The following is a 27,825-nucleotide window of genomic DNA, read 5'->3' as shown; positions in this document are numbered from 1 at the left end:
TGGTGCAGATGTTGTTTAACAACCTTCTTTCAAAAATGAATGGATGGAGGAAATGTAACCAAGGTGGGAAATGCTGATACAACCTCCATAGCATATGTCAATGACATATTTTTGTATACTTTACTGTACATTGTATGTTTTAGGTTTGTGAATTTGTAGTGTTTAAAATAGTTTTCATTTATTTGAAAATGTTGTAAATATGAAATTCAGTTTCATGTACTTGACGGTTCACTTGGAGCTGTAGTTCAACTGAGATTCAAAAAGGACTGAGCTTCAAAACTGGGCCTTCTTTATGCCACCGCCGTCTATAAGTAGAGAAATAACAAGTGCCTCACTGTATGAGTGCTTTCAAGTAAAGAAGAAAAAAAAAAAGGTTTTTACATTGCACTTTAATGTAAGGTATTGAAACCTGAGTAGGCATACTTGATGTTCCAGGCCTCATTGATGTTTGTTGAGAGGCCTGCAGCATCACACACCTGCAGACGTGCCTTATGAAAAATACTCTGCTTGGAATAAAAATGTGTGTCTGATACGTTTCTTCCACATAAAAGTTTAAAATACCTATTTTAAAAAGCTAATTTTCAAAATATGTGCAGTGGACGTTTTACGTTTCCACATAGAAGGAGAATAGGCTTTATTGTCATTGTACAGTAGGGTACACTTGTGTAAATTGCATAATAGACCTGCTAGTTGTGATGTCAGTAAATCATGCTAGTATGTGCATGTCTTAAACTCAGATTTATGGTGAGCTCAGACAAACTTAAAATCTTCAGCAGATGAATGTGAAAGCAGTCTTCTAGCATCTGACTCTGCATGTACATCATTCTGCATCTCGACATTCTCAATGTCACAGTGACATAACAATAAGAAAAACACAATTCTGAGTCCAGAGGAACTTTAAGTTTAACTGAAATAGCTGAGTAAAGCATCACATTTGGTTTCATTTTGATAAATGTCGATGTCAAATTTGATAACTTTGGTCCTGTAAACTATATTTGATAAAATATTTTGGTTTGGCCAATCTAAAGCCTTGTAAAAAAACACTAAGATAATGTAATATAAGCACTGATTTTATTAAACCGATAAACGTAGATTTCAGGGATCCACAACCCACTATGACCTTTGAAACAAAAAGTCACATGATACAATGAGCATTTTCATGTGACTGTCCACTGCAAAAGTATTACAGTTATGAATACAGTCTTAGTGTGGGGCTTTAAACTAAAAGGTTACTGGTACGCTGATGAGTGGACAGCTTTGTCAGACCTGCTTTGTTACATTATAAGAGCTTAACTCCCTCTCCTCACAGCACTGACAGGGCTGGCATGTGCTCCATCGAGATAAATGGGATATGAAGGATCGGGCATCCCGGGTCAGGGGATTTCCATTGCAAATGACTGCTGAGCCACCAAGACCAGGCTTTTCATTTTGCTCAGCATTTAGACAAACATACACAACCAGGATTGCTTTCAGACCGTTCAGACGCCTGCAGTCATATACACACAGGAAGACAAGTGTGTATTCTACGAAGTGTTTGCATCGCATTGCAAATTTTTCCCATGAAACTTTTGACGCACAGAAAGAGTTTCTGGGGTCTTTGGTGCGGACAGGGGTCAACACAGTATGACGAGGTCTACACAAACACTGAACAGTGCAGTTACAGCAGCGCTTCAGCATACCACAGTCATAACTGAGACCGCAATTTGTCTCTCATGACTCTTTGCTATGTTGTAAGGTATGGTGACTTTAGCAACCAGTTATCAACATTTGTGGTTATGTTGTTGTATAAACATGCAGTGTTCCGAATATGCCACAAAATTATTGAAGTTTTTTGAGTCTTTGAAACCAAAGTTCAAGACGACTCATTTTTTCAGTACAAGCACAATGATTTTGTCAGAAATGGTTTTGAATAAATGTTTCTTCTTGCTAAAAAATAAGCAGCAAGTCTTTAATCCTGACTGAACTTAGTTTATTTTTTTCTGTTTTTTTCAACCGCTTTTCTTTCATCTCTCTAACATACACATTTTGTTGTTTCTGACCAGCCTGCCTGTGGAACCTTTGTCCTATGGTGTAACACTGTTTTGCCATTCCATTTTGTAACTTAGGGAGAAATTAGGAACGCTTGGTTTGATGCGATGGAGCTCCCTGGTGCTTCCTGTGAACAGCAGAATGAAACTGCATAAAAGGCATGAAGAGAAATAGAAATAAAAACTAAAGCCTCAGAAATATCAGTATCTCAGCCAGCTCTGGGCTAAACTTTAAGTTCTCTGTGTTGCTGAAGTAAGCCGATGGTGAGGGATCTGATACTGCAGGCTGCACTGACTGAAGTGGCGCCAGACTTCTTACCTTTCAACTGTTTTAAATTAGAAAATGTCTGTGGTTAAAAAATAAAGGATACAGTGAAAATACAATGTATCCACTTTATGGAAACAGTGGAATACTGTTAAGAATGGCTTGCGCAAAAAAAATGAAGAAAAGAAATGAATGTACCTTACATAAAATATGATATGAAGACACGTGCTCTTTGCCCACCTGCTCATGAATGCACATTACCCCTTAGCCCTGCAGGTCTTTTTATTTTGCCATCTCTCCCGTGGAATAGCAAAACACTTCACAGCGTGTGACATTTCTGTGCTATCGATAATTTGGTCTGCCATGAACTGCTGCTGCAGCGCTGTGCGCGCCGTATACATCTCTTAATGGAAACACGCTCTCCACTTAGTTAAATTCAATAGCTCAGAGGATTACCATCTTCACTGGAGCATGTAATAACCAAAAGGTCATATCATCATCATAACTCAACAAACCATAATCCGCCGCTGCCTCTTTAATGGCTTTTAAAGTGTGTCAAGGCAAGAATCGCTGCCACCAGTAACATTTTTTAATGAACATGCCCTCCTCAGAAAGTGCCAGTCTGCCAGTCATTCTGCTCAGTTTTGAATGCCGTGTCACTCTGTCCCCTGTTGGGTTGCGCTAGCCTAGATCGAGATGTGCGAAGAGCCTGAGAACATTTGGGATTGATTTGTGGCTATTTTTACTTGTCCTACTTGAACTAAATGGTTCAGATACTCCAGAGGAAGAAGTCAGACGCTGAAAAGGCTTATTGAACTCCTAAAAAAAAAAAAACATTGGTAAGCTAAATGGTGGTGGATGAGTGAACACTTCAGTGTAGAGCTTTCAGAGGAGGAAAAAAAACACCTTTTTATTAGTAGAGAGGAATAAGCTATAGAGTACATCCCCCACCCATTGATGTATTGTTCAAAGGCTACTGGCTACTGTAACTTGTGCCTTGATAAACTCGACGCACACAGTAGCAGCAGCATTTCCTGCAGATGCCACACAGGACTGCTGCTCCACTCCACCAGAGCAAAAATTACTCCTCTTATTAAACCATAACTCAGGAGAGAACACAGGCCCCCAACAACACTCATTACCTTAGCATATAGTGAACAGGCTACTGTTCAATGTTGCTGGCGCTACAATTATGTTAGCACTGATGACTATCATCACAAGCATAATAAGCGCTCTACAGGAGCACTGACATTATGGGAGATGGTTCTGGGCTCTCGTGTGGAAATCTCCTGCTGCCATTGCCAGCTCTCTGCGGTATAGAGTCATGCAAACGCGCACACACATACACACACGCGGGCTGTGGAGAAGGCAAATGTAAAGCTTGACTGTGTATCTGGTCTAGGTGCTGTGAAAGGATTCAGTCACTTCACAGATCAGCCATCCACTGGCTGTGACTGGCACAAGTGAGTGGGAACAAAGGAGTCACTGTGGCTGTCACACACACACTCCTCGTTACACTCACCCTTTGCTCTGCCAGCTGTCTCTCTGTCCCCCCTCCCACAGCCTCACCCCCACCCCCCCAGCTGTGGCTATACATCAAGCAACCCTTAATTCCACACATACACACACACAAGCAAAGACACCCACCAGCACACATGTCTTGGGTGGCTTCAGGACCAGGCTTCACCATAATGCTCTCGCTTCCTCCCCCGCTGGGTGCTCTTTGCCTATACACCACACTGGCTGACTTGCTGCACTGTTGGAGGCACAATGTTATTCACCAACAACCAACGGCTCATCAGTATCAGACCACTGCACACAGCCACAACGCATGAGCTCATGCTAGCTACGGATAATACGCTGGAGCTGATTTTCAAAATATTTTCCACGTATGTGTCTTTTTTTTTTTTTTTTTTTCCCCTCAGAGTACTGTCTCGCAGATGCTTGTTATTGTTCTTTCTCTGTTGCTCCGAGACTCTTTGCCACACCCTTTTACCACAATGGCCTCCCCCTTTCCTGATAGATGCCCCGTGCCCACTTTTTGGGCTCACCCTTTAATTTGCTAACCCCTAAGCTCTGCCCTCAGCCTCCCACTCTCCACTGCCCTTCTATTATTTATTTATCCCCCACGTCTTTTTTTTTTCTTCTTCTAAACCATATGCTACACCCATGCCCTCCCCTCCCTGTGTTTACCCACTGACAGGTCCCAGCCCTGCCTGCCTGGTCAGTCACGAGCCAGCGCTGATGCCAGCTCGGCCTCCACCCTAGCAGTGTGGTGACTGCTGCTGCTTTAAACACTTTCATCCCTTCAGTGAGCCCATGCCCGAACCCTGCGAAGCCATTCATTGAGGCTTCGCTCATGGCTGCCTTATTATTGTCAAGTTATAGGACAACTGAGGGGAGGGGCTGCACTTGTGGTACAGAGCCAGTGACAAGAGTTGAAATGAGGCTGAAGTTAGGCTATTTATGGATTGGGGCATAGGATTCAAAGAACTTGATTTTTGCCTTTTATGGGTTAATTGCATGTAACCCACATTTATGTGAAATAGAGAGAGACAGAGGGGGAAGAAAGAGGGAAAGAAAAACACAAGTGGAGGGCATTCCTCAGGCCAGGCTTTCATTGCTGAGGGTACGATGTCACTGAAATGATGTAATCTGTTCATAGCAGCCCCCCATACATCTATTCATAGAGTACATGGAAACAGACATCAGACACGACATGTTCCACTTGTCAGCCTGCCCTGTAATTGATACTGAAAAACATTAACAACTAACCGCATTACATCGAGTTGTGAGGTTGTGCCTACTCTTCTTGACCTTTCTCTTAACAATCTGTCAACAGGAAACAGATCGGCTCACATGTACATACTGGCAGGAAGTGGCTCACGTTCCAGCTTCAGTTCAGAAAACGGTGCACACCACTGCCACCGCCACGGCTGCTCTTCTTGGAATTAACTCACACCTGAATTTTTCTTCTTTGCATGTAACAAACTTTCACTGCACGTTTGAAGACTGTTCTGCATCTAGTAGCTCTCCCCTTATTGTATAAATGCCCTTGGTATTTCCTGTGCCTTTCTTCAACAGAACTGTCTGAGCTGGAAAATGCAGTCAGACAAGTCGGACACACACGCACGCACACACTCACAAAAATACAAACACAGTGTGTTAAGCTTCCCCTCCAGACAACAAAAGAACAGACACAGCAACAAGCCCCGAAGGCAACATTAAACCCAGCTCGTCTGCCACTACAATACCCCTCTTCACTCAATAGAGAGCCGTGCTGAGCCCAACTGAGCTGAGCCGTACCGTGTTATTCCTCAGTTTTTTAGCATTGCTGGGAATAAGATAAGGGCTATGGCACAATAACAACGTGTAACATCCACAGGAAATGGAAAACATTGATGTGTGGCCAGCACAGACCAGCCAGGGGTGACACGGGGTAAAGCAGGTGGTTTACAGATGGGGAATCTGCTAAGGCTGCAAACGGCGACAGAATCCAAAGCTCGACACAATAGCTCGACTGAGTCTGAGAGACAACAAAACACTCCTTCATGTTTGTTCTCAGATGGCAGACAAAACCTGTATCTATAGACACAACAGCGTCGCTGGCAGGAATGACAAGAAGCACAAACACTGATAACACTGACAAGATGACAGGAAGAACACTCAAACTTGGTTGTCCTGCAGGTGTCTTCACAACCAAAAAAAACACTAATATTTTTTTACTGCAGTTTGTTAATATAGTTTTGAAGTGATGACCTGCGTCATAACTCGTTGCAATTACTCAGCTCTGGCTCATAAAGCAGAAAAGAAGGTTTGATGATGTGTCTGTATGAGTTTATGCACATCCATTAATACATGTCTGATATGCCTAATAAGCCAAACAGCCTGGGAAATGAACAGAAACAAATTTAAAACCTCCAATTTTCACACCTTCAAACAAACACTGTAGACAGAAAATAAACACAAGGATTTGACTGAGGGTAAGGGCAAGTTCAAACACCACAAAGTGAAGAAAATATGAGCCATCCACAAGCTCTTTGGTTAAGCCTCTCAAAGGAGATTCACCTGTTAACCTGATGGCATCAACATCCCCATGGGGTGAGCCTTCAGTATAGGCCAATAAGAAGTCCTCTTCCTGCAGTGGTTATTTTCTCGGGCCCCCAGATCACATTTACTTGTTGCTAACAGGTGATGAAAGGCAGTGTCAGGGTGTTAGAGTGATTATGGCTTGTTTTTACTGGCTGGTTAGCGCCAACAGAAACTCACTTCAGGCTGCTACTGAGCTTAAAGGTAGCGGCAGGAGGGACGACCAGTGGAGCTATGAGCGAGTCGATCTTTTCCAGATGCCCTGACAAATGCTGCCGCTGCTGCTGTTGCTGCTGGTCAATGTGTGGGCAGCGAGGGTCAGAAACTGAGCAGGCACAGTTGTTTAGTTGGAAAGCAACGGTGAGAACATGGAGGTGAGGGACGGAGAGGCAGCAGAAACAGTGATAGAGGAATGAGAATGCAAGACAAGGGACATCAGCCAGTAAAGTCTTACAAGGGGGACATGAGGACAGAGAGTCTGAGAGCAGAAGTATGAGAGAGAGGGAGGGAGATATCAAAGTGTCTTGTATCACAAATGTCCTTCTGTGTTTTGATTTATTCAGAGTCTTGGAGGCAGCCCCAACATAAAGCAACACACCTTTAATCTTTGCAGTTCCCCAGCCTGAGAGAGAGCGAGCAGGCAGGCGAGTGAGCCGGTGACCTTGGCATGTTAAGAGAGGCCCTCCACTCCTCCTCAATCTCCTCTCTCCAGAGGTAGCCTTGACTATTCTAATGAAAAACAGTGCCGCAGCACGTTGGCAATCGAAGGGGCCAGCATCGTGACAGAATGGGTTCAAATCCTTAATCTCAGCCCGTGCATTAATTATGCAATATGTTTAGCTATGCTTATTTCACCCTCTGTCTCTCTCTCTCTCTCTTTGGTCTACTCTCAAGTCCTCCTAACAGAAATAACTTGAAATGAACAAGCCTGCTCTAGCCATAAGCAAACAAGTGGGGAAAGTACCAAAGGGAACTGCTTTCTGAAGGTGCTCATGTTTTGTAGTGAATCTTGAGAGGCAGTAACACCATAAAAAATATATAAAAGATTACACAGAGTTACACATTTCGCCAGTGTCTTCTGAGCAGGTACTCTATTTTTGCTTCCCTTCCAGTTATAGCGAGGAATAAATCAAATCCAATACATAAATCAAAGAAAATTTAGAGTCCATAATGATTGCTTGAATTGATTCTTAAAAATAGAGAAAGAAAGAGCACGAGAAAACAAGGAAAAGATAGAGGAGAGAGAGAGAACGCATGTTAACAACAAAGTGGTGATATAAGGGTAAAAATAAGTTTGTAGGTTTCTTAGAAACGGTGTTGCCCTCCTCCCATACCCAGCAAAACAACAGGCTACTTTTATTCCCAGTCCACCTCACTGAACCTCCAGTCATCCGTATGTCCTGTCTACTCTCATCAAGGGACGGCGTTGACAAGATCATTGCTCTGTGTGTGTGTGTGTGTGTGTACGACTGGCGACACACAGAGACACAACATGTGAACGACCTCTGATTGGACCCAGGCTTTAACATGTGACTCACAGTTCACAAGCACATGCACACCCAGACACACACAGAGATACAACAGCCCCTATGCCCATCCTGATCCTTAAGCATCATATCCTCAGAGATATTAATTAACATAACCTGTGTTCTCAGTTAAAATGTGTGTGTGCAGGTGGGTGGAATAGCATTTTGTAAAATCACATGTTACTTGAGCTGAGGCATATCTGGCTGATAAAGTGTGAGGCTAATGTGAGTATGTGCTGCTCATTTTCTCATTACAACGCCTGTATATTATCAGTAATGTATCAGTAGAATAAAAGAAATCAATGTGGCCACGTTTGAATAAAACAAACATGTTGTTCTTGGGTCTTCAGCTTCAATTACTTGCCCGTAACATAAGGACATTATGAACTGCGTTAATTCCTTCAAGCAGTGTCTGCAGCATTTACAGAAAGGGCACATAAAGGGCTCCAAAAGTCAGCCAAAGAGCCCTCGAGGACTTGTCAAGACATTTAATTCCATCTCTTCCAAGCTTTATACAAGTTTTTGGCGTGTAAAATCGGCAGAGATCCCCTTTAAGGAGTTTACAATAGTCATAAAAATTAGGTTAACTTAAATCTTTAAATATGAAGTTGCCTGTGACCTTTATCTGCACTCCACTCCACCTACGTTGTTACTTTAATGTAAGTGAAGCAGAGCAGTAAATCTAATTTCCTAAATTGGTTGTTCTGTGCTTTTTTCACCTGCATGTCCTCCAGCAAGCTGTGCAGGTCTTATCTGTTCTATTAGTCCAAAAAAAAAACAACAACAATTCTGTGACATTTGAAATGTTTTCTCAGCAAGCAAGCATCCGACAGCACAACACAAGTGCTCCAGAGGATCTGACACCTCCTCCTGTCTGCCCTTCAATCTGATAACATCATTTGGGTTTCAGTTAGCGATTGGCTAACTCTTCGTAAACTTTCCGTGGAATATACAGTGTGAAAAATTTCTAATAACTCTGCAGCAATGTAGTGATCAAGTGCTTGAAAAAGAACATACACGCACGCTCATGCACCCGCATAACCACACACAGAGTTCATAAAAATCCCTCTAGAGTCCCTCCATGGATCTAACATCAAACAGAAATCTCATTACCACATCAGACAAAAACTTCCACAAACTAATGGTTCAACATTTCTGTAGATACCAAAAGTCAAGTGCACACATTGGGGAGAAAAGTGCAGAAAACTAGGGCACCTCCACTGATTCGCTCTCACTAAAGACAGTAGTAGGTGAGACTGTCAGGGAGAGTGCACATCATAGAGCATGAGGAAATTCACTCACACTCACACCTCTGATCTCTTCCAAGCCACTGAGATCATGAAGGGACTTAAGAATGATCTGAGTGTGATAATCAATCATTGGTAGACCACTAGGTCATGTCTTCATGGACAGTAAGAGAGAGGAAAAATGGCGACAGAGGGACGGATGGATCAAGGGATGCACAGATGTAGTGATGGACAGACTAGGAACGCATGACAGCATTTATCTGTATATGAAGAGCAACTGAGATCAAGTGATGTCCCACACTATTACATCCCACCTAAAGGGCTGGGAGACACACAGACATGCACACACACCACACACACGGATACACATGCACAAGGGAAATGCTATAATTAGGTTACAGCTGAAGAAAACCTGTGTTTAGCACCTGGGTCATACTGACGCACCAGCATGCAGCTACTGTGAAAACGATGCAGGAGAACCTCGGAGGAAAATAAAAACTGACACAGCAACATGGCACCGAAATTCTGCAAATCTCTGCAGCACTTATGCATACATGCCATAAATCATACCCTCTGTGATGTTAACACTCATGACACATTCGCACAATCCCACCACAACAGCTGCATACAGTGGAGCAGACCCCTAACACCGACTCACGAATGGGCAATCTTTACCCAGCTCTTAAGTCAGCTGAAGCCTCTGACACAGCTGGAGCGGGGGATATACTGGGGCAGACTGAGAGGCTATCTAACCATTTTATCATAGTGGGTCAGTAGGCTCAGGGGCTGAGAGGCTCTTAGCTGAGAGATGCTAAATACCACAAACACACAATATGAAGAGAAGGCTAACCTCTTGCTCAATATTTACAGAGCTCTGCGGCAGTACCACAGCTGGAATGCAGCAGGCAGGGCGAGAACACAGAGGGAACCGTATCAGTTTCTGGGTCATCTAGGGCTGCTTCGCTCCGAATAAAGTCTAGACTTGGACTGGAAAACACGCCCGCGGATGCTGGCCCGCTTAAACTGATTCATATTCTAAGAATGGATGGACTCTGTGCCTGAGGAACAAAACATATACAGTTATAGAAGTATGGGATAAAAGGTCGTAAAGCATTCATCAGTGTATTCCCTTGCACAACAGCTCAAAGATCACAGTTCGTCATAAAACAATAAGTTTTCCTATCAGTTTCTCTTATTTATTGCATTTATTCACAAGTCAAAGAGGTGCTTGGCTCTGAATTTAGCCCGAGGCAACAATCAGTAAACTAAAGAGCAGAACATGACAGCAGTACCTATGAGATCTCGTCTCACCCACCTATGTCTGTCTGGCTGTCTGGCACCTTCCCATCGCACCTTCAGTGCCTACCTGCTGTTTTAATTAACTTCATACAACAGGGAGCAATTATGCAAGGCAACATTCATCTCATTTGGAACTGCAAATTAATCTAACCTCAAGCTACAGAAGGACAGACGTACCCGTGTGTAGTGCTGCAAGCAAGAATACCAGTGCATTTAAAATGGTGACACTTTTTTTTTCTAAAAGCATTCTCAATGGCAAAGAAAAAAAAGACATTAAAAAAGTGATGGAGAGATGACAGGAAACTTCGGGCCCTGGAGTTTTTGGTGTCACTTTAATGCTGCAATCCTGAGCTTTTAGGAAAAAGGGGGGGAAATGAGTTCATTAAGATGGACAGATAGCAGGCCGGGCATACATCAAGGGGAAAACAATTTACATACCTCCATTTCCCTAAGGGAGCAAGAATAGAGAGTGAGAAAATAGAGAGGGAGGACTGGGGGGTGTTAGCAGAGGTGGGGATGCAGCAATGGAGAGTAGCAATGAGACGAAAGAGCGAGAGATGGGGATGGAGGGAAGCTAAAACGAGAGAGACGGTACCATAGCATGTGCGAGAAAGCGAGTGTAAGAGAGTAAGCTAATGAGAGAAAGATAACAAGCTGTGAGGGGAGGGGAGGGGAGGGAGAGGGGGACCCTGGCAGGCGAGAGGAGGGAAAGAAACGCAGCTCAGAAATTGGCAAGGCTGCACTTCAGGAGGTGGTGAGAGGATGCCAAACAGTAGGCAGTGTCAAACAGATACACACCAGGATCTTGTATGTGATGCAACTGAATAAGCGAGGGCAGGCGCCCATCCTCTCCCAAAAAGTATTCTGAGCTGCCTCTCTGTCTCTGTCTCTGCTCTCTCTCTCTCTCTCTCTCTCTCTCTCTGCTAATCTGATTTCCTGGATTATGTTTCAGTATTTAAAACAAAAGACCAAAGTGCTCAAGTTCAACTCCATCAGTTTATGTGGCTTATGACTTATTGTGCAAAATAAGGCTGCTGTGTTTTACCTACTCACTTTTCATTTACTCTTGTGTTGCAACACTCCATTTCTAATGCTGATTTTTAAGACCCTGTAGGGATCAAGAAACATTTATTTGGCCAAGCCAGCTAACAAGAAATGGAGGTTTTGCTGTGGCTAATAAAACCTGTTTTCGCCTGTGTGTGCATTCCTCTTGACATACAGGTCCCTAAGGTGGCTGTAAAGCTGAAATATTATGCTTCTGGCACGCTTCACTCCCTAACTGGACAGCTACTGACCAAAGCTGAACATGCACATTATACTTCACATACCGGTTTAATGGGAGAGTGCGAGTTAAGTTAGTGGTTTGTTTCTGAAGCATGAGACGAAAATTTTCTTCCTTGACTGCTAAAGCTTTGCCAGACCTGAATCTAAAACCAAACATCAATCTCTAACCTCCGATCAACCACAGCCTCACAGCGAAGTATTCTGCTCTTGAGAACTGCCTATGTCTGTCTGTCTGTGTCTGAGACATGGCTGCACACGTTCCTGTGCTTCTGTATCTGGGTTATGTTTGCCCCTGTCTGTTGTCAAGTTGACACAATCACTCCGACACGCGTGCTGCTCCATCACAACAGGGACGTCTCTGGTAGCTAACAGGGCATGTAAATGGACTCTAACTCCATCAGAAGGCGCCTGGCAGAGAGAGGGGAAGGGGGGACAGGGAGAAAGAAGACCACACCACGACTGGTGTGAGGAGGAGAAGAGCTGCTGTTGTGGTGTGTCACTGGCTACTGAGCCATCAGTGAGGGTCCTAAAGTAGGGTCCATGGACAAGCAGAGGTCAGGGGCCAGTGGAGACCCTAAGTTTCTCATCTGCAGCAGCGTCTCCCAACCTTTTTTGTCTGATGCACCCTGACAACCCCATCAGACAGACTCAGGTTATAAATGAATGGGATGGTTTCACAGAGGCATTCAGAAGTGTTTCACCACAAACAAAATGACAGTGGTGGATCTGTGGCTTCACGGTGTGAAACCATACAAGACATAGTGATCTTAGAACTGTCTCGCTACTTTGTTCATGTAAGTTGGGTTGAGTTTATATTTGTAGTCATTACCACTTGGAGCGGCAGAATTTAAACTTTCAACCACTGATTTGTGACTTAGTTTTGACATCATCTCAACCACAGCATGAGGTGACTCAGCTGGTTCTGTCATAGCTGGTAGGTTATTGGGGAAATAATTATCCTAGAATTCAACATTATGCCAATTTGCAACCCCATCTGCATGTTTCTTTCCCTCCAGAATACAAATATGTGGATATATTTCTTTTAATCAAATCAAAACGGATATTTTCTCAAATCAGCTGAGCTACTCTGCAATCTCTCCACGTACACCCTGGTAAAGTGAAGAAGTAGCTACCCCCTGGGGTACAAGTACTTCTGGTTAAGAATCACTGATCCACAGTGTAAACAAGTTGGGATTCTGTTAAAGTAGAAACAACAAAACCTCTACGCAGATGACTACCTGGGGCAAAATCCTTTCAAACAGAAGTCTAATGTGATCTAATCCGGAGAGGGGGGGCTCATACCTGAGAGTCAGGGGGTCAGGTTGTGCAACAATAAGCAGCAAGGCACAAACACTGTTGATGATTACATCCCAGAAGAAGAAAAAAACTTTGTTAGCATGCTGCCTGTGTTGAAGGGTTAGAATTGGTTGTTGCTCCATTTAAGAGGTAAAGCTGACCTGGTAACACATGAATTAGGGGTTACATGAAAACTTCTGGGAACCCCTGATGCACAGGTTTGAAAATATATAAATATGTGAAGGACTAGGCCGAAGATAAGTGAATGAATTCTGCTGCCAGATTACAACGCATCCTCATACCTTTGTTTTTCATCTCATGGGAGAGCTTTAAGATGCATCAGTCTGTCCAGCTTTCTCCCCTTTCTCTCTCGATCACAGGCCCACGGTGTGGCCAGAACGCTGGGCTGGAGTTACACGCCGCACACCGTTAAAGCAGCTCTTTAATTAGCAGTGGTGGTGGAGATGGAGGCATCTATAAACGCACCACTTTTTTCTTTTTTAATTTCCATCAAGGCAACAACATGCACTGAACAAACAAGCCGGGGAGCAGCAGCAGCAGCAGCAGCAGCCTCGGCGAATCTGCTGCAAACACACAACTTGCAGCTTAAGCGCTTGTTTCACAAACCAGATTTTAAAAGCTGCACGGAGAATGGATTCACGGGCAGTTTCGGTTTTCGCTCATCGTTCGTTCAATGTGTCTTTCTGCGTGTGTGTGTGTGTGTGTGTGAGAGAGAGAGAGAGAAAGCTGCGATGCTTTTATCAGACCTGCATGTCAATAGAAAGAACAGCGCCCTAAAGCCGCTAAGGCCACTTCTTAAAGTAAAAAAAAAAAAAAAAAAAAAGACAGACAGGGAGATACAGAGAAAGAAGAGAGAAACACAGAAATGATCTCGCCAGAGAAACAGAGGAAGAGATTTGCCGAGGCAGAGCGCAGCGAATCTCCACAAACAATCGCGAATCCTCAACATTTAGCACAAAAAACGCGAGGGAAGTGAAGCCGAAACACCGCTCAACACCAACATTTGCTGCAAGAGAAGAAAACGTGCTCTGACAAACCTGGCGAAGCGAGGACACTTCTTCCACTAAAAGCGCTGATGTCCAGAGTTTGTGTGTGTGTTGCGAGAGTGAGTATGTATGTGTGTGCGTGTGTGTCACTCAGTGGTGTTTTCTTCCTCCCTCTCTCTCTCTCTCTCTCTCCTCTCTCTCTCTGCTGTTGAGATAGCGCTGATGTTTCCACTTCCTCTTTTCTTCTGCCGTCTGCTGGCAGGCCTGGTGATGCCAGACAGAGGATGCCTGAGAGTCACCAGTTAATGAGAGACTAGTGACATTTCATTAGGGTTTAGTATAAAAGTCTGGAGGCTACTTTTATTATGGCCTGAGTTAACAAGCTCGTCCACACCACGGACTCGTTTCTCACTATAAATTCAATAAAAATGTCTGAAAACCCTTTTATACTTGAATTTAAGAATGACAAGAGCATTTGACGTAAGGGTAAAATATGTCTGTTTGATTGTCATGAGCTGTGAGTAATAAGTAGTTGTAGTCAAGTCAGTTACAATTCAAAATGTCCACCAATCAGGCACAAGTTTGAATGAGTCACCCACCCCCCGGTGCTCAGCCTGCATGCACACTGAGGCATGTTGGTTGATTATGAAGACCAAATTCCTTAAATGAGAGAAATTGAATAAGTAGATTGGTTCCTAAGCCTGCAATTCCCAAAGCTATTATAAGTCTTTCAAAAACACATAATAATTCTTGAGGAAACCAGAAACAAACTGGCCCCAGCCACAACTAATGCACAGTATGCAGTGAACAATGCAAGTGTTCAGTTTAGACTTGAACACATGACACACAGTTGAATAGTTACATATGGGCACATTAAAGGTGCCATATGTACATTTTAGTTTGTTTGCTTTTTTCTATCGCTACATAGCCAATGCTAGCACTAACAGCCGCTTACTTAGCAAGAGCTTCAGCTATCATTGTGTTTACACTGAGGTTAGAATATGTCCTCAAGGCGGTGCTACTTCTTCATCCCCTCATGTTGGACTGAGGGCAGTTATGTGATCGACACACTGGGGCTAGCTGGTTAGCATGCTAACTTTGGTAAAAGAATAGAAGTGATAGAAGCAAAACAAGAGTTGACAATGCTGTTGTCTTCCACCACTGGAGACAGCTCTTGGCTAATAAAGGGATTAAGTTTGATACTGAATTTTCAAACGTTTCCTCTAGGCTGGTAAATAAACGGCTGTTAATGCTAATGTTGATTATGTAGCGATAGCAAAACCTTTCATATGGCACCTTTAACATGAAGGTTTCAAGAGCGACTAAATGTGGTAAATAAGATAACATACCATAAACTGTGTTTTAAACATTCATTTTCAGTTAGTAACCGCTCAGAGAAAGATAGTTACCTTGCCTACAGTTCCTCAACAAATGCAGATTAATGGATAAAGAAGGGGATTTACAATAAATTATAACTGAACAAACAAACAATTGAGGATGCCATGTCCTTTCTCTCTGTGATGAGTGGAACAAAAGCATGACTACCTCCAATCTTGCAGGAGGGAAAGGCAGGAACAAACAGGAACAATGATTTCAATAATTCATGGTCATTGAACTCTCTCTGCCCTCCACACACATACACACTACTGTCTGGAGGGTGATTATAACAAAGCAGCAACCCCAACACAACATAATGCTATAGTTTGATTAGATTTCCTTGATACAGGACAGGCTATAGGACTATACTGCAGAGTACAGCAGTTCTGATCCACGTAAGGCCACTTCCCTTTAATGCTGTCAGTGATTACAGACTGGTTCTGATATTAAAGCCCAGAGTGTGTGTTTTGTTTGTTAGAGAAAGAGAGAGAGAGAGTAGTGTATAGCAGGCAGTCCTGCAGCTCATCCTTGTCTCCACTCAGCAGGAGCAGCAGGAGGAGGATTAATACAGGACCCCTGTCTGTCCCGATAAAGAATCTGGAGCAACACATCCAGCATAAATCTCACTTTCTGCCTCTCTCTGTGAAAAACATAGGACACAGAGCTCTGCCTGTTTAAATGACAGTTTGTGCACTCAGTTTAATTGTTAATTTGACTGCATAAATAGGTTGTGGAGGCAAGCAGGAAAAGAGCCAAAAATAACAGAAAACAAACTGATTGTTCCGCTCAGTGTGAGAATTTACTGAGGCAGGACACCCATGTTTTCAGGTGGTATCTGTACAAGATTACATTTTAAAAGTATACAAACTAGGGCCAGATACTAATGTCAAATTATTCTAATTATTCTAACTAATGTGGTTTAAACATCAGAAATTCAGACAGTGTTGAATAAATTCCAGACACCACTTTACTGCTCAATCTTAACTTCTAATTGCTCTTTTTCTGATCAAAATAAACAAAAACTCATTCATTCCTCAGTCTCGCTCCCATTATTAAGTTATGCTGACTTTTGCATCCATGGCTTCAGCTTCAGAGGGGTCGAGACAACATCAGAGTGATCACAGGAGATGTAATCCTTTTATCTGAGACAGCAAAGAGAAAGCGTTTTTAAGCCAGCCCATATGGTTTAAAAGTACTGCATGATGCGTCCAATAAAGTGCAGACTCACAATGCAGTACAATGTACCTCTGCATCCAATAAAATGCAGAGTCACTCACACTTGTTTCTTGTTTTGCATCTTACAAGGTTAGCTTTAGATTGGTTTCTTCTATATATGTGCTTAGGTTGTTACTTATACCTGCTTGTGTAAGTCACTCAGATTTGGACACATCCTGTTTCACAACCACTGAGTGAACTGGCTCTACTCATTTGCACATCTGGAGAGAAGATGATACCACATCAACAAAAATAAGCCTTGTTACTGCGTCTTTCTCATTTGGCAAACATGATTGTTATTCATGAGTTAAGCGCAGAGCTGTAGACATAGCGATTTAATTATGTAGTTTTCTGCAAATATGTTGAGCCTCTATGACAATCAGCACATTTTGGCCCGGCACTCAATCTGACCTGTCCCTTGTCCAAGAAGACAGAGTGCTTCAATAAAGACTCTCCGCTGAACAAATTCTCTCTACGTGGCACAGCCTCCCTCTGAGCTGCTCCTGTGACTGAATCTCATCTGGGAGATTCATTGTTCGACTCAGAGAGAGAAAAAGAGAGGGAGAGAGAGAGAGAAAGAAAAGTCAACGTGGAACAGACTGTTTCAATGAAGCTGATTTAGCTCAAACTATTGGTCCAAGGCAGCAGGGGGAAAAAAGGATGGACAGAGCTGTCAGAAAGAGGAGAGGGATGATGCTCTCCTCTCAATCAGAAATAAAATGCTTTCATGGCTGTATAATCTGTCAATCTTTGATGGAACTGTAATTTCTCACACAAACATATGCACTCCCTACAGCATCTGAGCTACTCAGAAAGCCTAAGACACAAATCTAAATGGATATCTGGTTTGCTTGTTCCCTGTAGGTCTGCTGTAATTGTCTCCCTATCAGGGTCATTAGGAAGAGGGAATGTTTCTAGTTCATTTCCACAGGGACTCCTTCTCAAAATGTGCTGCTCGCAAAGGAGGCAAGCACCAGACTTCCTCAAATGTGACCTCAAGGGAAGACAGTCTTGTATGAAGTAACTAACATGAGCTGCTAACTTTTTAATGTAACAGTTTTGTGGTTGAAGAACACAATTTGATGAGTTGTTGATGGTGGCTTTGATCACAAAAAGGAGGATTGTGCTGCACTTTGTAAGCTACAGACTGAAGATTGGATATGATTTTTGAGAGACAAACACTGAGACCAAAAAGAAAAGAAAAAAATCTTATCTGGCAGTTCAGAAGGTCACAGGCGCTATAGTTCTGTGTACTTTTTAATGATTGGACTTCTGTGTGTGGAGTTTCACTGTGCTAACCTCTGAAGTCGTCACCAACATTAAAATAGCGTCATACACATTAAATCAAGGCCAAAATGATAAATGGCTTTGTTTTCACAGCAGAGAGTTGGTTCAACACTGGAGAAAAAGAGCCATCTTTATTCTCAGAATAAGGGAACACATTCACATACATTCTTTCCCCATCTCTGTGGCTTTTTAAAGAAAAAGGGGAAAAAAAGCAAATAAGCATATTCCAACCTCAAATCATTCCAAATATTTATGTACAGTCATACGCATTCAAACATTCTGGCTTGTGTGGAAAACAAATCCTATCTGTGCTCCAGCGTTTAATTTAGACATTCTTTTTTCCACCTCTCTGCATTTAAAACACTCTACAATCAAAGTATTTAATACCAGTGAGATGGCAGGGATAATATAAAAAAAACACTATGGTGGAAAATACAATCTCTTAATGACACGCTATTTGCTGACATGCTATCTTCTTATTAGACCCCATAAAAGAACATTATCTTTTACTCCAGCGGGCTCAATTCACATCACTTTAGATTCATTACCCACACAGCTAATGCTTTTTGACACACATATGCGCCAAGGCACACGTACACACACTTAAGTAGCTATTCCATATGAGCCTGTGCTGTATGATCTAAATGCAAGTCGTCACCCTGGAGCAAATCAGACGGCTGGAGGAAGTCATGCGAAGCGGATATACAGTTTCAGAGTTTTCACCCTGCAGAGAAAAGGCTTATGGAGGTCTCCAGAGTTTAGTTCTTACTGGTACACTCTGAGGAACACACTTCACTACTGTGTAAGATCTACCTCTGCTGCTACTTCATTCAGCAGTCTCTTCCTACGTTCACAGTATGTAATTTACCAAGCATACACATCAGCATGTTCCAGACACTCAATCTGAATCTGAGCTGGCACTGGTTTTGGAGGACTTGTGCTTTCGCTTCCTCTTTCTCTTCTTCTTGTCTTTCTTCTTTTTGTCCTTCCTCTTTTTCCGCTTCTTGCTGCGATGGTGGTCAGAGGAAGAGGAGGAGGAGCTGTCTGTATCGGAGGAGGATGAGGAGGAGGTGGTGTCCTGGAAGCAGCTGCTGCAGCTGCTGGATCCTAGAGACAGGAAGGGCAGGGAGGAGAGGAGGAGGGATTAGAGTGCAGGGGGGACAAAAAAAAAAAAAAAAAAAACACAACTGATGCAGGCTCAGATGCCTGGGTTGGCAAGCATCTGAAGTGTCCTTGAGCAAGTTACCGTCTTTGTTCCTAGTGCCGACATTTCCGGACTGTGGAGTTCGCCATGTGCCTACTTGTGGTACACATATTCCAGTAATTGGCAACGGTGCCCAAGTACCTATTAAAACTGCAGGATTTTCAGGACACGCTTGGATAATGAGGTCATCCTGTCACTTAAATACAAGGCTCCAGCTCAGATGGCTTTTAAATCGAACAAGTACCAACACAGTAGGAGCAACCATTGTTGCTTATCTTTCACTTAAACCTTAACAGAGGGGGACAATTAAACAGCGATTTCACAGTCATTAAATCAGATTAAAATCATCATTTGATCATTGATGCACACTCATTCTTTAAAGTAACTGAACCTTCATATTCTGCATTGTTTTGACCAGCCAGGAGGCAACTTAGTAACAAATGTAGTTATTTAAACATCTGGCAAGTAGCAGAAGACACTACAGGTGACTTCAACTGCTCCCTAACTAGATCAGATGAATGTATCTCCTTGTCATTGCTGAATATGGTGCCAAGAAGGAAGATTACAACGTCAGCTCATAACAGAATTAGGAAACAGGCAACACACTGCTCAAAGAAATATAGAACATTTGTTGAAAGGAAAAGGGGAAAAAAGAAATATTTGATGCAAAGGACTGGAGCAGGAAAACATGCCCTCAAATTAGCTGGGAAAAGCGAGCTCCCACAACAACAGCGATGATCTCAGAGATGTACAATTTTTGGAGACATTCAGAAACTATTTAGCCATGAAAATGATTCTCTGAGAAGAAAAGGTTGACATGCTCTTGTGAAATGTCCATCAGGCCTCATTACAGTGGGTAAGATCACTCTGAGCAGAATGATCATCTGAACACTCGGGATGTCACGCTACTCCTTAAAGTGTACCTCAAGTCCTCAAAGCAAACTCCATCATCAAAGCACTCCATGACCTAGAGCTCAATCTTCTCTCAGCTCAAGGACTTGTGTTTCCTCAAATGCACTTTTGAAAGGCAAAAGTAAAATTCCTGTGCTCTGGCAGCACTCAGTAATGTACCTTCATCAGGAATCAAATTCACAAAAACACATCTTTACACTAGTCAAGTCAAGTCAAGTCAAATTTTATTTATATAGCGCCAATTCACAACAGAAGTTATCTCGAGACGCTGTACATATAGAGCAGGTCTAGACCGTACTCTTTTCTAAGGCTTTACTAAAGGCACAGACTGTAAAAAACAGAAATGGAAGCCAAATCTTCAACACCCGACACAATTACCACATCAATAATTGTTAACAAACAATATATGTTGTAATTTGCAGCATAAAAACAAAAGAAGAAAAAGAAGAAAAATGTATTAAAGATAAGATGACCATTTCAAAATAAGTCTTTTTGGGGATGCAGGTCAGAAAATGTTGTGTCACTTCGAGATAAGAGGCTGCCATCTCAAGCACAACTCGAGACACAATACTGTATAGGCAATTGGAAACTGAGCTCAGTGGGAGAGGTCGGTCTGTTTCACTTCCCTTTCAAAGAAGATGCCAAAATTAATGTAGCACAGACACACAACTGAGACTTCAAAGACAGACTTCAAAACTGGCCTTTGAATAACCTTTTTGTAATGCATGCAAAAACACACACAAAGTGCGCGGGCAGCTCCTTTGCATGTGCGCGCGCACACACACACACACCTGGCAGTGAGCTGTCATGGTGAGCAAACCTCAAATTCAAACATCCTGGTGTCAAACACTATTTGCTAGAAACAGGCACAAAGAACCAGCCACCATGAGAGAATTTCCAGGTCATCTGAGGGAAAAAAAGTCAATTGCCTGAGTGCAGCCTCAGAACAGGCTAATGTGTCATTTTGCTCTATTTCAGTAATAAGTAAAGGAAATAAAATCACATCCTTATAGAAAGGGATGTAAACACTTGAGTGAGTGTTGAATGAGTCAGCTTAAGTGAGTCAAGAAAAAAAAGAATGCATATACCTGGTTTCTTTTTCATTCCTTTTGTTTTCCCGAATTATGTCGTACATTGGGTCTTCGTGAGCCTAAGAGAATAATATAACATCTGTTATCACCTACTATGAAGAGAAGAGAGAAAAATCATATCCACTTACAATAAGCATACTATTCATGCTAGATCCAGGAAATTGCCCCGACACATGCCAACCACTGCCTGATTTTAGTGTCATGTCAGCACTTTTTAAAACCTCCCTATGACAATACAAGCAAGGAAAATATGAAACAGTTGCATTTATGGTAATCAGTGCAGAGACTGTGTGCTCCTGCAGTAGGTATTGTTCCATTACAGGCACACTGGAACAGGCTGTGTGAGGAGGCCTGCAGCCCACATGTTCCTCGGTGTAAACTAAACCTGACCCAACCCTGTCTTTAACCTCCACACAAGGTCTCGGACACAGACTTTTGTCTCTGTCACACCTTGCCACAACCCAGCCTAGACTGTTTGACCATTATTTGAAATCTTTTCTAAATAACTACGGGTGGGCCATTTTCATGAACAGCTGACAAACTCACCACTCTGAACTGCTCCAGTTTCTGGTTTCCTTTGATGAAGAAAGGACACTCCCTGTCTCCTGTCCTGTGACCATAGCGCTTGCATCTCCAGCCTGAGAAAAAAGGAAACAAATATCAATATGTCTGTGGACATGCCAGCTCCATGAGGGTATATCTACGATGAAACAAATTAAAAACTGAGGATGAGTGTATATTCTTGACCTTACTAGCTCTTTTTGGAACTTTCAACTGAGTTCCATGGCCTTCTTTAGCAAACAGAATATATGCAGTTTTGACAATTAAGTTCAATTGCCATAATGCATTGACACACAATCATATGACAACTGAAAGGCTAAGGGAGAAGCTGTAGGTTCTTTCTGATCCCCACAAAAACACATTCATTTTGAGTAAAGGAAAAAGTGTTTTTTACTTTGTGTGATTTAAATACCAACAGAAGCAACTTGGAATCACACACTCAAAAAGCCGCGCTCATGTAAAGATGTGACGACAGACCATCTCGAATTCATAGTCATTTCTTCTTCAGTGAAAAGAAGTGAGGCTTCACAGTGTTTTAATGTTCTACACTTTAAGTGGCAGTGGGGCTGCCATGAATAACTTGAGTCTTTGTAAAAGCGAGACCACACAAATTCTGTTTATCCGGTTGAAGTAGCTGTGCGCAAAATTGTTTACTCAGTTCTTCTATGCCCGTATCATTCACAGTCTCTCCGTTCCTCAGAACAGGATGACATATTCAAACATTTTCTCAAAGGACTAGGCAAAGCAAGACATGCTCAGATTCTGCAGAACAAATGCCAGCTTGTGGACAGGGCCTGAGTGTGTGTGTTATCTGTGTGTGCGTACTGACTCCTTAAGTCCCTAGCTGTTCACACAGCATGAAAATGAGTGGGACGAAGGAATGAATGGACACTGAATATAATGACAGTCTTTGTCTGACCAAAGGGACAGAAGGTAATCTCCACAACAGCATTATTAATCTCTAGTCCGTCATGTTCATCAGAAAAACACAATGCTCACAGTGTTAAATGTCAAGTTCTTGTGATTACATTTATCACCTAAGACTGCTACCCACTCAAGATGGAGATTTACTCCCACCTGCAGTTCTTGAGCTCTAAGTGCCACTGTTACTTCTACAACTAATTATAAACTTTATTTGTATACAGGGTTCCTCCGAGATGTCGCAACAAAGATTTGAGACTTTAAGCGTCAATTAGAACTTGATAAATTAAGGAATATGAGAAATACAGTTGTGAGTCTGTCAGATGACACCATACATAACTGTTTCAGCAACAATTTCTAGAGTTCTAGTGTTGAATTTAAGGTGTAGAACCGTTATGTAACCACATTAAAAATCATTAAGGCATTGGACCTACATAAATTCCAGTGAATAATTTTCAGGATTTGTAGACACCCTCTGTGCTATGCAGTAGTCATCTAAGAACAGGTACACATATTTCAGAGTAACATAACATTGTAAAAAAGAGTTTAAAGATGAAAAAATTTAGTATCCAAGGATTAAAGAGAGCTGCAAAAATTCACATCAAAGTCCACTGAAGGGAAATCTTGACTACTGTGGTGCGCCTGTCTCTTATGCCCCCATGTTCTGACAGCAAGGGGCTGTAATGTGACAAGTCTCCTCGTATTTTACAAGTGTTTCATTAAAGATGAGCTTCACCCCTTGACATCCACTCCTCACTTCTACAGCTCTGTGAAATGTCCCGGGGGTTTGAGAGAAATCCAGCTAAGGAGTGAATCTATGCAAGCAGCATGTTTTGAACTCTGCTGAAACAGTGTAATTGTACTCACACTGCATCACCTTCACTTCCTTCCCCAGAGGCATCCAAAGGCCTCTGGTGGGGGCATGTGCCAGGAAGCTCCTGGCTTCTTCATTTCCTGGTTCAGCAGGAATACAGTCCTCTGGTTTTTCTTCCTTCTCCTGCAACAGCAAATGTCACTGTCATCATTTTTGAACATGCAAATAAGTGTCACATGTATTGACACTAAGTCCAATATAATATCTGTTTATTTCATCATTTCCACATTCACTGGTTGTCTATTGCGTTTGAGTCCATTACCTTTATGAGTCCTGGTGGAGGCTTCTCATAGCTGCAAAAAGGAAAGTTGAGAGTTAACCTGAAAATAATTCCCCTATTACTATAGAAGAAAGAATTTAAAACTTATCTGATCACGCCATAACTTAACAAGCACAGGTACACGTGTGAGACGCTCCCAGTTAGAAAAAAAAGACTGGTCGATTTAGTCACATTCATAATTCATGCACAAGTTTGCAAGCCTACACAGAGAAGCTCTCGCTCACAATGTCTCGACGTGTTTCAATTTTTGGACTTCTTGGTTGAGTTTTTTCGTTTGTGTTTTGAGTTTCTCCAAATCCTGTTTGGACGACTTGTGTCTCTTGTGGTCTCGTCTGTCTTCCTTCTCTCTTGTTCGCTTTCTATCAGACATATCGACGAGCTGTGGCCCCGGAAGACCATTAACTTATAAATTATACTGCATTCAGGGATAATTTAATTCGCTATTCAGAGAAAAAGCACCCGGGCTAACGTGCTAACCAGCTGCTAACTAGCAAACATTGCTGTGGTGCTGCTGTACTTCCTGTGCAGCCGGGTTGGTTAGTGAAAGTCCAGCGCCACCTGCAGGACATTGGACAGTAACACAGGATGTCTGTTAGGGGTTTCTGGCTAAGTACATTCATTTGCTCCATTTTTATTTTATTCGTTGATACAGGAAGGCTATATTTTCTTTACTTATTTACTATATACAATGATTGATATTTTATCTTAGGTAAACCAGTTCTAGTTTCTCAGTTGTGAAGTTTAAAGATTAACAAGGTGAAATGTAAAGACTCCTTAATACTTCTTTATATTCTTGGGATATTTTACACACATAACTGCTTAGATATAGCTATTAAATCTGCAGTCTTGAAGTTGCAATACAAGACATTTGAAAAGCACTTATTTCAGACATTTTCAGAAAGTAAAAATAAACAGCACAGGTTCACAGACTGAAAAGGTTTTATTTCAGAGAATTAAGATGTAGGTGGAATACAAATGTGAGGTATTTCAGGATTTAAACACACACTGTACATTAAACAGCTAATGGACAACAGGTAGGTAATCAGGCAGTAGAAAAATGCAGTAAATATATTTAAATTCCTGCTCTTAACAAAAAGATGAAAAGAGAGAACCATTCACAAATACATATCCAAAGAAAATATTAAAAGAAAATTGAAAGCCTTGACAATATGTATTGTCAGTACGTCTTTGTGTACAAGTTTTAGGCAAATGTGCCTATTCAATGTAAACAACAACTGATGAGTCCCATTTTAGATTATAATTACAAATATCTTCATTGGTGACTTGCACAGTGTTAAAATCATTTACACATGCATGTACAAAAATGCAACAGTGTTAACATCATATTTACAGCATATTTGTGAAATCTCCCCACTGGAGAGGGCCAAAAAATAAGTAAATAAATTCAAATACAAAAGTTTTAACATCAAGTAGTATGAATATCAAATAGTTTTATATTTATCATATAAATGTATGATTGTAATTTTAGGAAAAAAAATCCAAAATGGAGAAGGATATTGGCATGTAAACCAGCTTGTAATGCCACAAGCACCACCACAGAACAAAGATGGGTTTTCCTGTGATCTAGCCATTTGATAAATACTGAATAATTCCTCAAACATTCCACTGAAAGTAAAATCCCCGGTTTAGGAGATTACAACAGGCGTGTGCTAAATTAGACAAAGGAGCAAAGCATTCTCCTCTGACAGGCTCAGCAGAGGATGCAATAACCCTGATTAATAGTTGAAATAACCAGCCCAGCGCTCCCAGTCGCTAGATTCAGGATTCCAGGAGTGCCATTCCAAACAGCCCAGCAATAGTTGTGTTGGTGGGCAAACTCTAACCCTTCCCACACGGGCTTGGAAACCAAAGTTACTCTCTTTAGTTTACCCTTTAGCCTTTGGTGTAAACGGGTTACAACAAGGGTCTACCCCCTGTTTTTTTTTAAGAGCACATAAGAGATACTCAAAGTGAGGAAAGGAAATCTTTCAAGCCTCCCTTCTTGCTGCCCTGCTTGTCCTCTCGCATGAGAATCTTGCTGAGACGCTGGACAACCCAATTTTTAGGTTTAGAGGGGGGCTTGGAGGAAGATGAGCCTGACCCTGGAGTGTTAGAGGAGGTGGAGGTGGACCTGGAGAAGGGGGAGAGAGAGTTGGGGAGGGAGGGAAAAGGGACAGAAAGAGGATGAGGACAGGAGAACTTAGATACAGTCATTTGAGATCTTGTTGGATGGCAGGAAATGTTAAAAGTGTCCTGTCAACAAGGATATGATCTGGTGAGCATGAATACCAACACGTACCAACTGTACAGCTAGCTGCAGCTCTCTTAATGCTGAATAAATAGAAACTTAATCATTCAAATGCTAACATGCCCGACACATCGTCCTCTCAGATGTCTGTGATGCTTACCAAGTTTAGTGGAGGAAGGTTATATCTCAAATTTTAGCTCAGGAGCTATTAATAGCAGCAATCTTAAATAACTTACCTTGGTGTATGAACGGGTGTTTTGTCTTTGCTGGGAGTCTTGGGGGTAGTCGTGCTGGATCTGCTGGTCGACTGTGGAGTCTTGTGTTTGCCAGTGCTCCCTGGGGTGCTGTGGGTCTTGGAGAGGGTAGCCAATATGTCCCTGTTCATTCCTTTGTGTCTGGATGTCTTATTGCAAGTGTGGCAGGTGGCCATCTGGGATAAGGAGAAAGGAAAGGAACATATGCATTAATATTGCATGGCCTGCATCTATATTCCACTGATACATAATGAGGTTTTGAGGTGAAAGCATACAAGGTATTCCCATTGGGATGCTTCGCAAAAAATCTTGCAGGTTTCCTTGAAACTACTCTGATGTAAATCTAAGAGAGGAAGGTGAATCTTTTGTCATTCTAGGTATTGTTTTTCATCAAACCCAGTACTGCCACTGCTGTCTGACTTTCTCTGGGACACTCAAGAGTTAGTTATGATTTAGTCTGGACATCGATTGCAACGACAGAATGACTCAAGGGACACAGAGAGCAGGATTAGCCATGGCTGTGGCAGGCATGGGGACTGTAATGAGCAGTGCTCCTGTGCCCTGGGTGACGCAGGCCGGCCCAAAGCCTCACAGATGTCAGGCACATGTACTGCCTGCTCACAGCTGAGGAGGAGTTCACAATGGGGTCCAGGAGGCAAATTCATGACGGGACAGGATTCACTTAACAGCTGAGACTCTTCCCACGGGCCCTGCCAAACACCCCCCCCACCCCCTCACAAGATTATCTTACCTTTGAATGTTTGTACAGATATGAAAATAGCTGGATTAGTTGAAGCAGGATGGGAAACTTTGACTTTAGCCTATGAGAGAGCAAGGGAGGGGCTGTTGCCATGCAGTTTCACCTATGGATGCTATAAGAGCAGTCAGCCAGCTTTTACAGTTAAACGCAACGAATCTTTTTAAAACTCCATCTACTCGGACACTCCAGCTGTAATTACTCTTCACGCCGCCTCATGCGACCGATTCAAAGCAATTTCCTGACACAGATTACACATCGCGTGCAAACAAAATTACTGAGACCCTATAAGGCAAAGCATGCAGACACTTGTGAGAGTTACAAGGCACAACTGCCAGTTCATGAGATTCTCATGATTCAAGGCCTTCTGCTTCCTACTGTCTTGTGCCCAAATAAAAAGGTGTAATGCATGTAATTACACTTTAAATGGGACAAACTACAGTAAATGTTTGTCACAGGGTACAAATAGGCTGTTATGAAATCAGCAATCAATCAATAAGAACTAAATAAAGCGCAGATCCACAGATGCTACGATTACGATGGTAATTGTCACAATCACTCTTTTACATTTACAGCATTTGGCAGGCGCCCTCATTCAACTGCTGTCCAGTATTCACACGTAACACACGACATTCACTCGACGCCATCATCAGATCAAGTGACAGTAACTGTTTTGAAACAATCACATCATCCCAGTGATGAGCCAGTTACACTTTTCTCCTCGTTAAAAAAATGTCTTGATAAAGAACTCTTCCTCAACATTCCTCCCAACTGTCTGTAACTTAAGTCCCATCAATGAAACAA

The 27,825-nt window shown here is 42.3% G+C and overlaps 3 protein-coding genes across 5 annotated transcripts in view; all 3 read right to left on the bottom strand.

The window, feature by feature from the left end:
- Positions 1-14,226, bottom strand: part of elmo1 (engulfment and cell motility 1 (ced-12 homolog, C. elegans)) — a 99,619-nt gene extending 85,393 nt beyond the window's left edge. Inside the window, exon 1 of one of the 2 annotated variants that reach the window (XM_018697564.2) lies at positions 14,092-14,226. The gene's annotated coding sequence lies outside the window, so the exon portion shown is untranslated. The remainder of the gene's footprint in view (positions 1-14,091) is intronic. The other variant, XM_018697566.2, reaches the window with a different exon arrangement.
- Positions 14,227-18,031: 3,805 nt separating this feature from the next.
- On the bottom strand, positions 18,032-24,298 carry rp9 (RP9 pre-mRNA splicing factor). Its single transcript, XM_018697639.2, is given in 7 exon segments — positions 18,032-19,000; positions 19,002-19,026; positions 21,124-21,185; positions 21,673-21,764; positions 23,476-23,605; positions 23,745-23,775; positions 23,987-24,298. Coding segments are annotated over 7 exon segments (669 nt in total). The 5' UTR covers positions 24,133-24,298; the 3' UTR covers positions 18,032-18,817.
- Positions 24,299-24,683: 385 nt separating this feature from the next.
- lg3h18orf21 (linkage group 3 C18orf21 homolog) overlaps positions 24,684-27,825 on the bottom strand; it is a 40,181-nt gene continuing 37,039 nt past the window's right edge. For both annotated transcript variants that reach the window (XM_018697627.2, XM_018697626.2), the window contains 2 exons: positions 26,247-26,440; positions 24,684-25,893 (listed from right to left, as the gene is read on the bottom strand). In XM_018697627.2, the coding sequence (XP_018553143.1) occupies positions 25,728-25,893; positions 26,247-26,440 (360 nt within the window). In that variant the 3' untranslated portion in view covers positions 24,684-25,727. The remainder of the gene's footprint in view (positions 25,894-26,246; positions 26,441-27,825) is intronic.

This window comes from Lates calcarifer, linkage group LG3, assembly GCF_001640805.2.
Source record: "Lates calcarifer isolate ASB-BC8 linkage group LG3, TLL_Latcal_v3, whole genome shotgun sequence".
Taxonomy (NCBI): Eukaryota; Metazoa; Chordata; class Actinopteri; family Centropomidae; genus Lates; species Lates calcarifer.
This window is presented reverse-complemented; position numbering and strand designations above follow the sequence as displayed.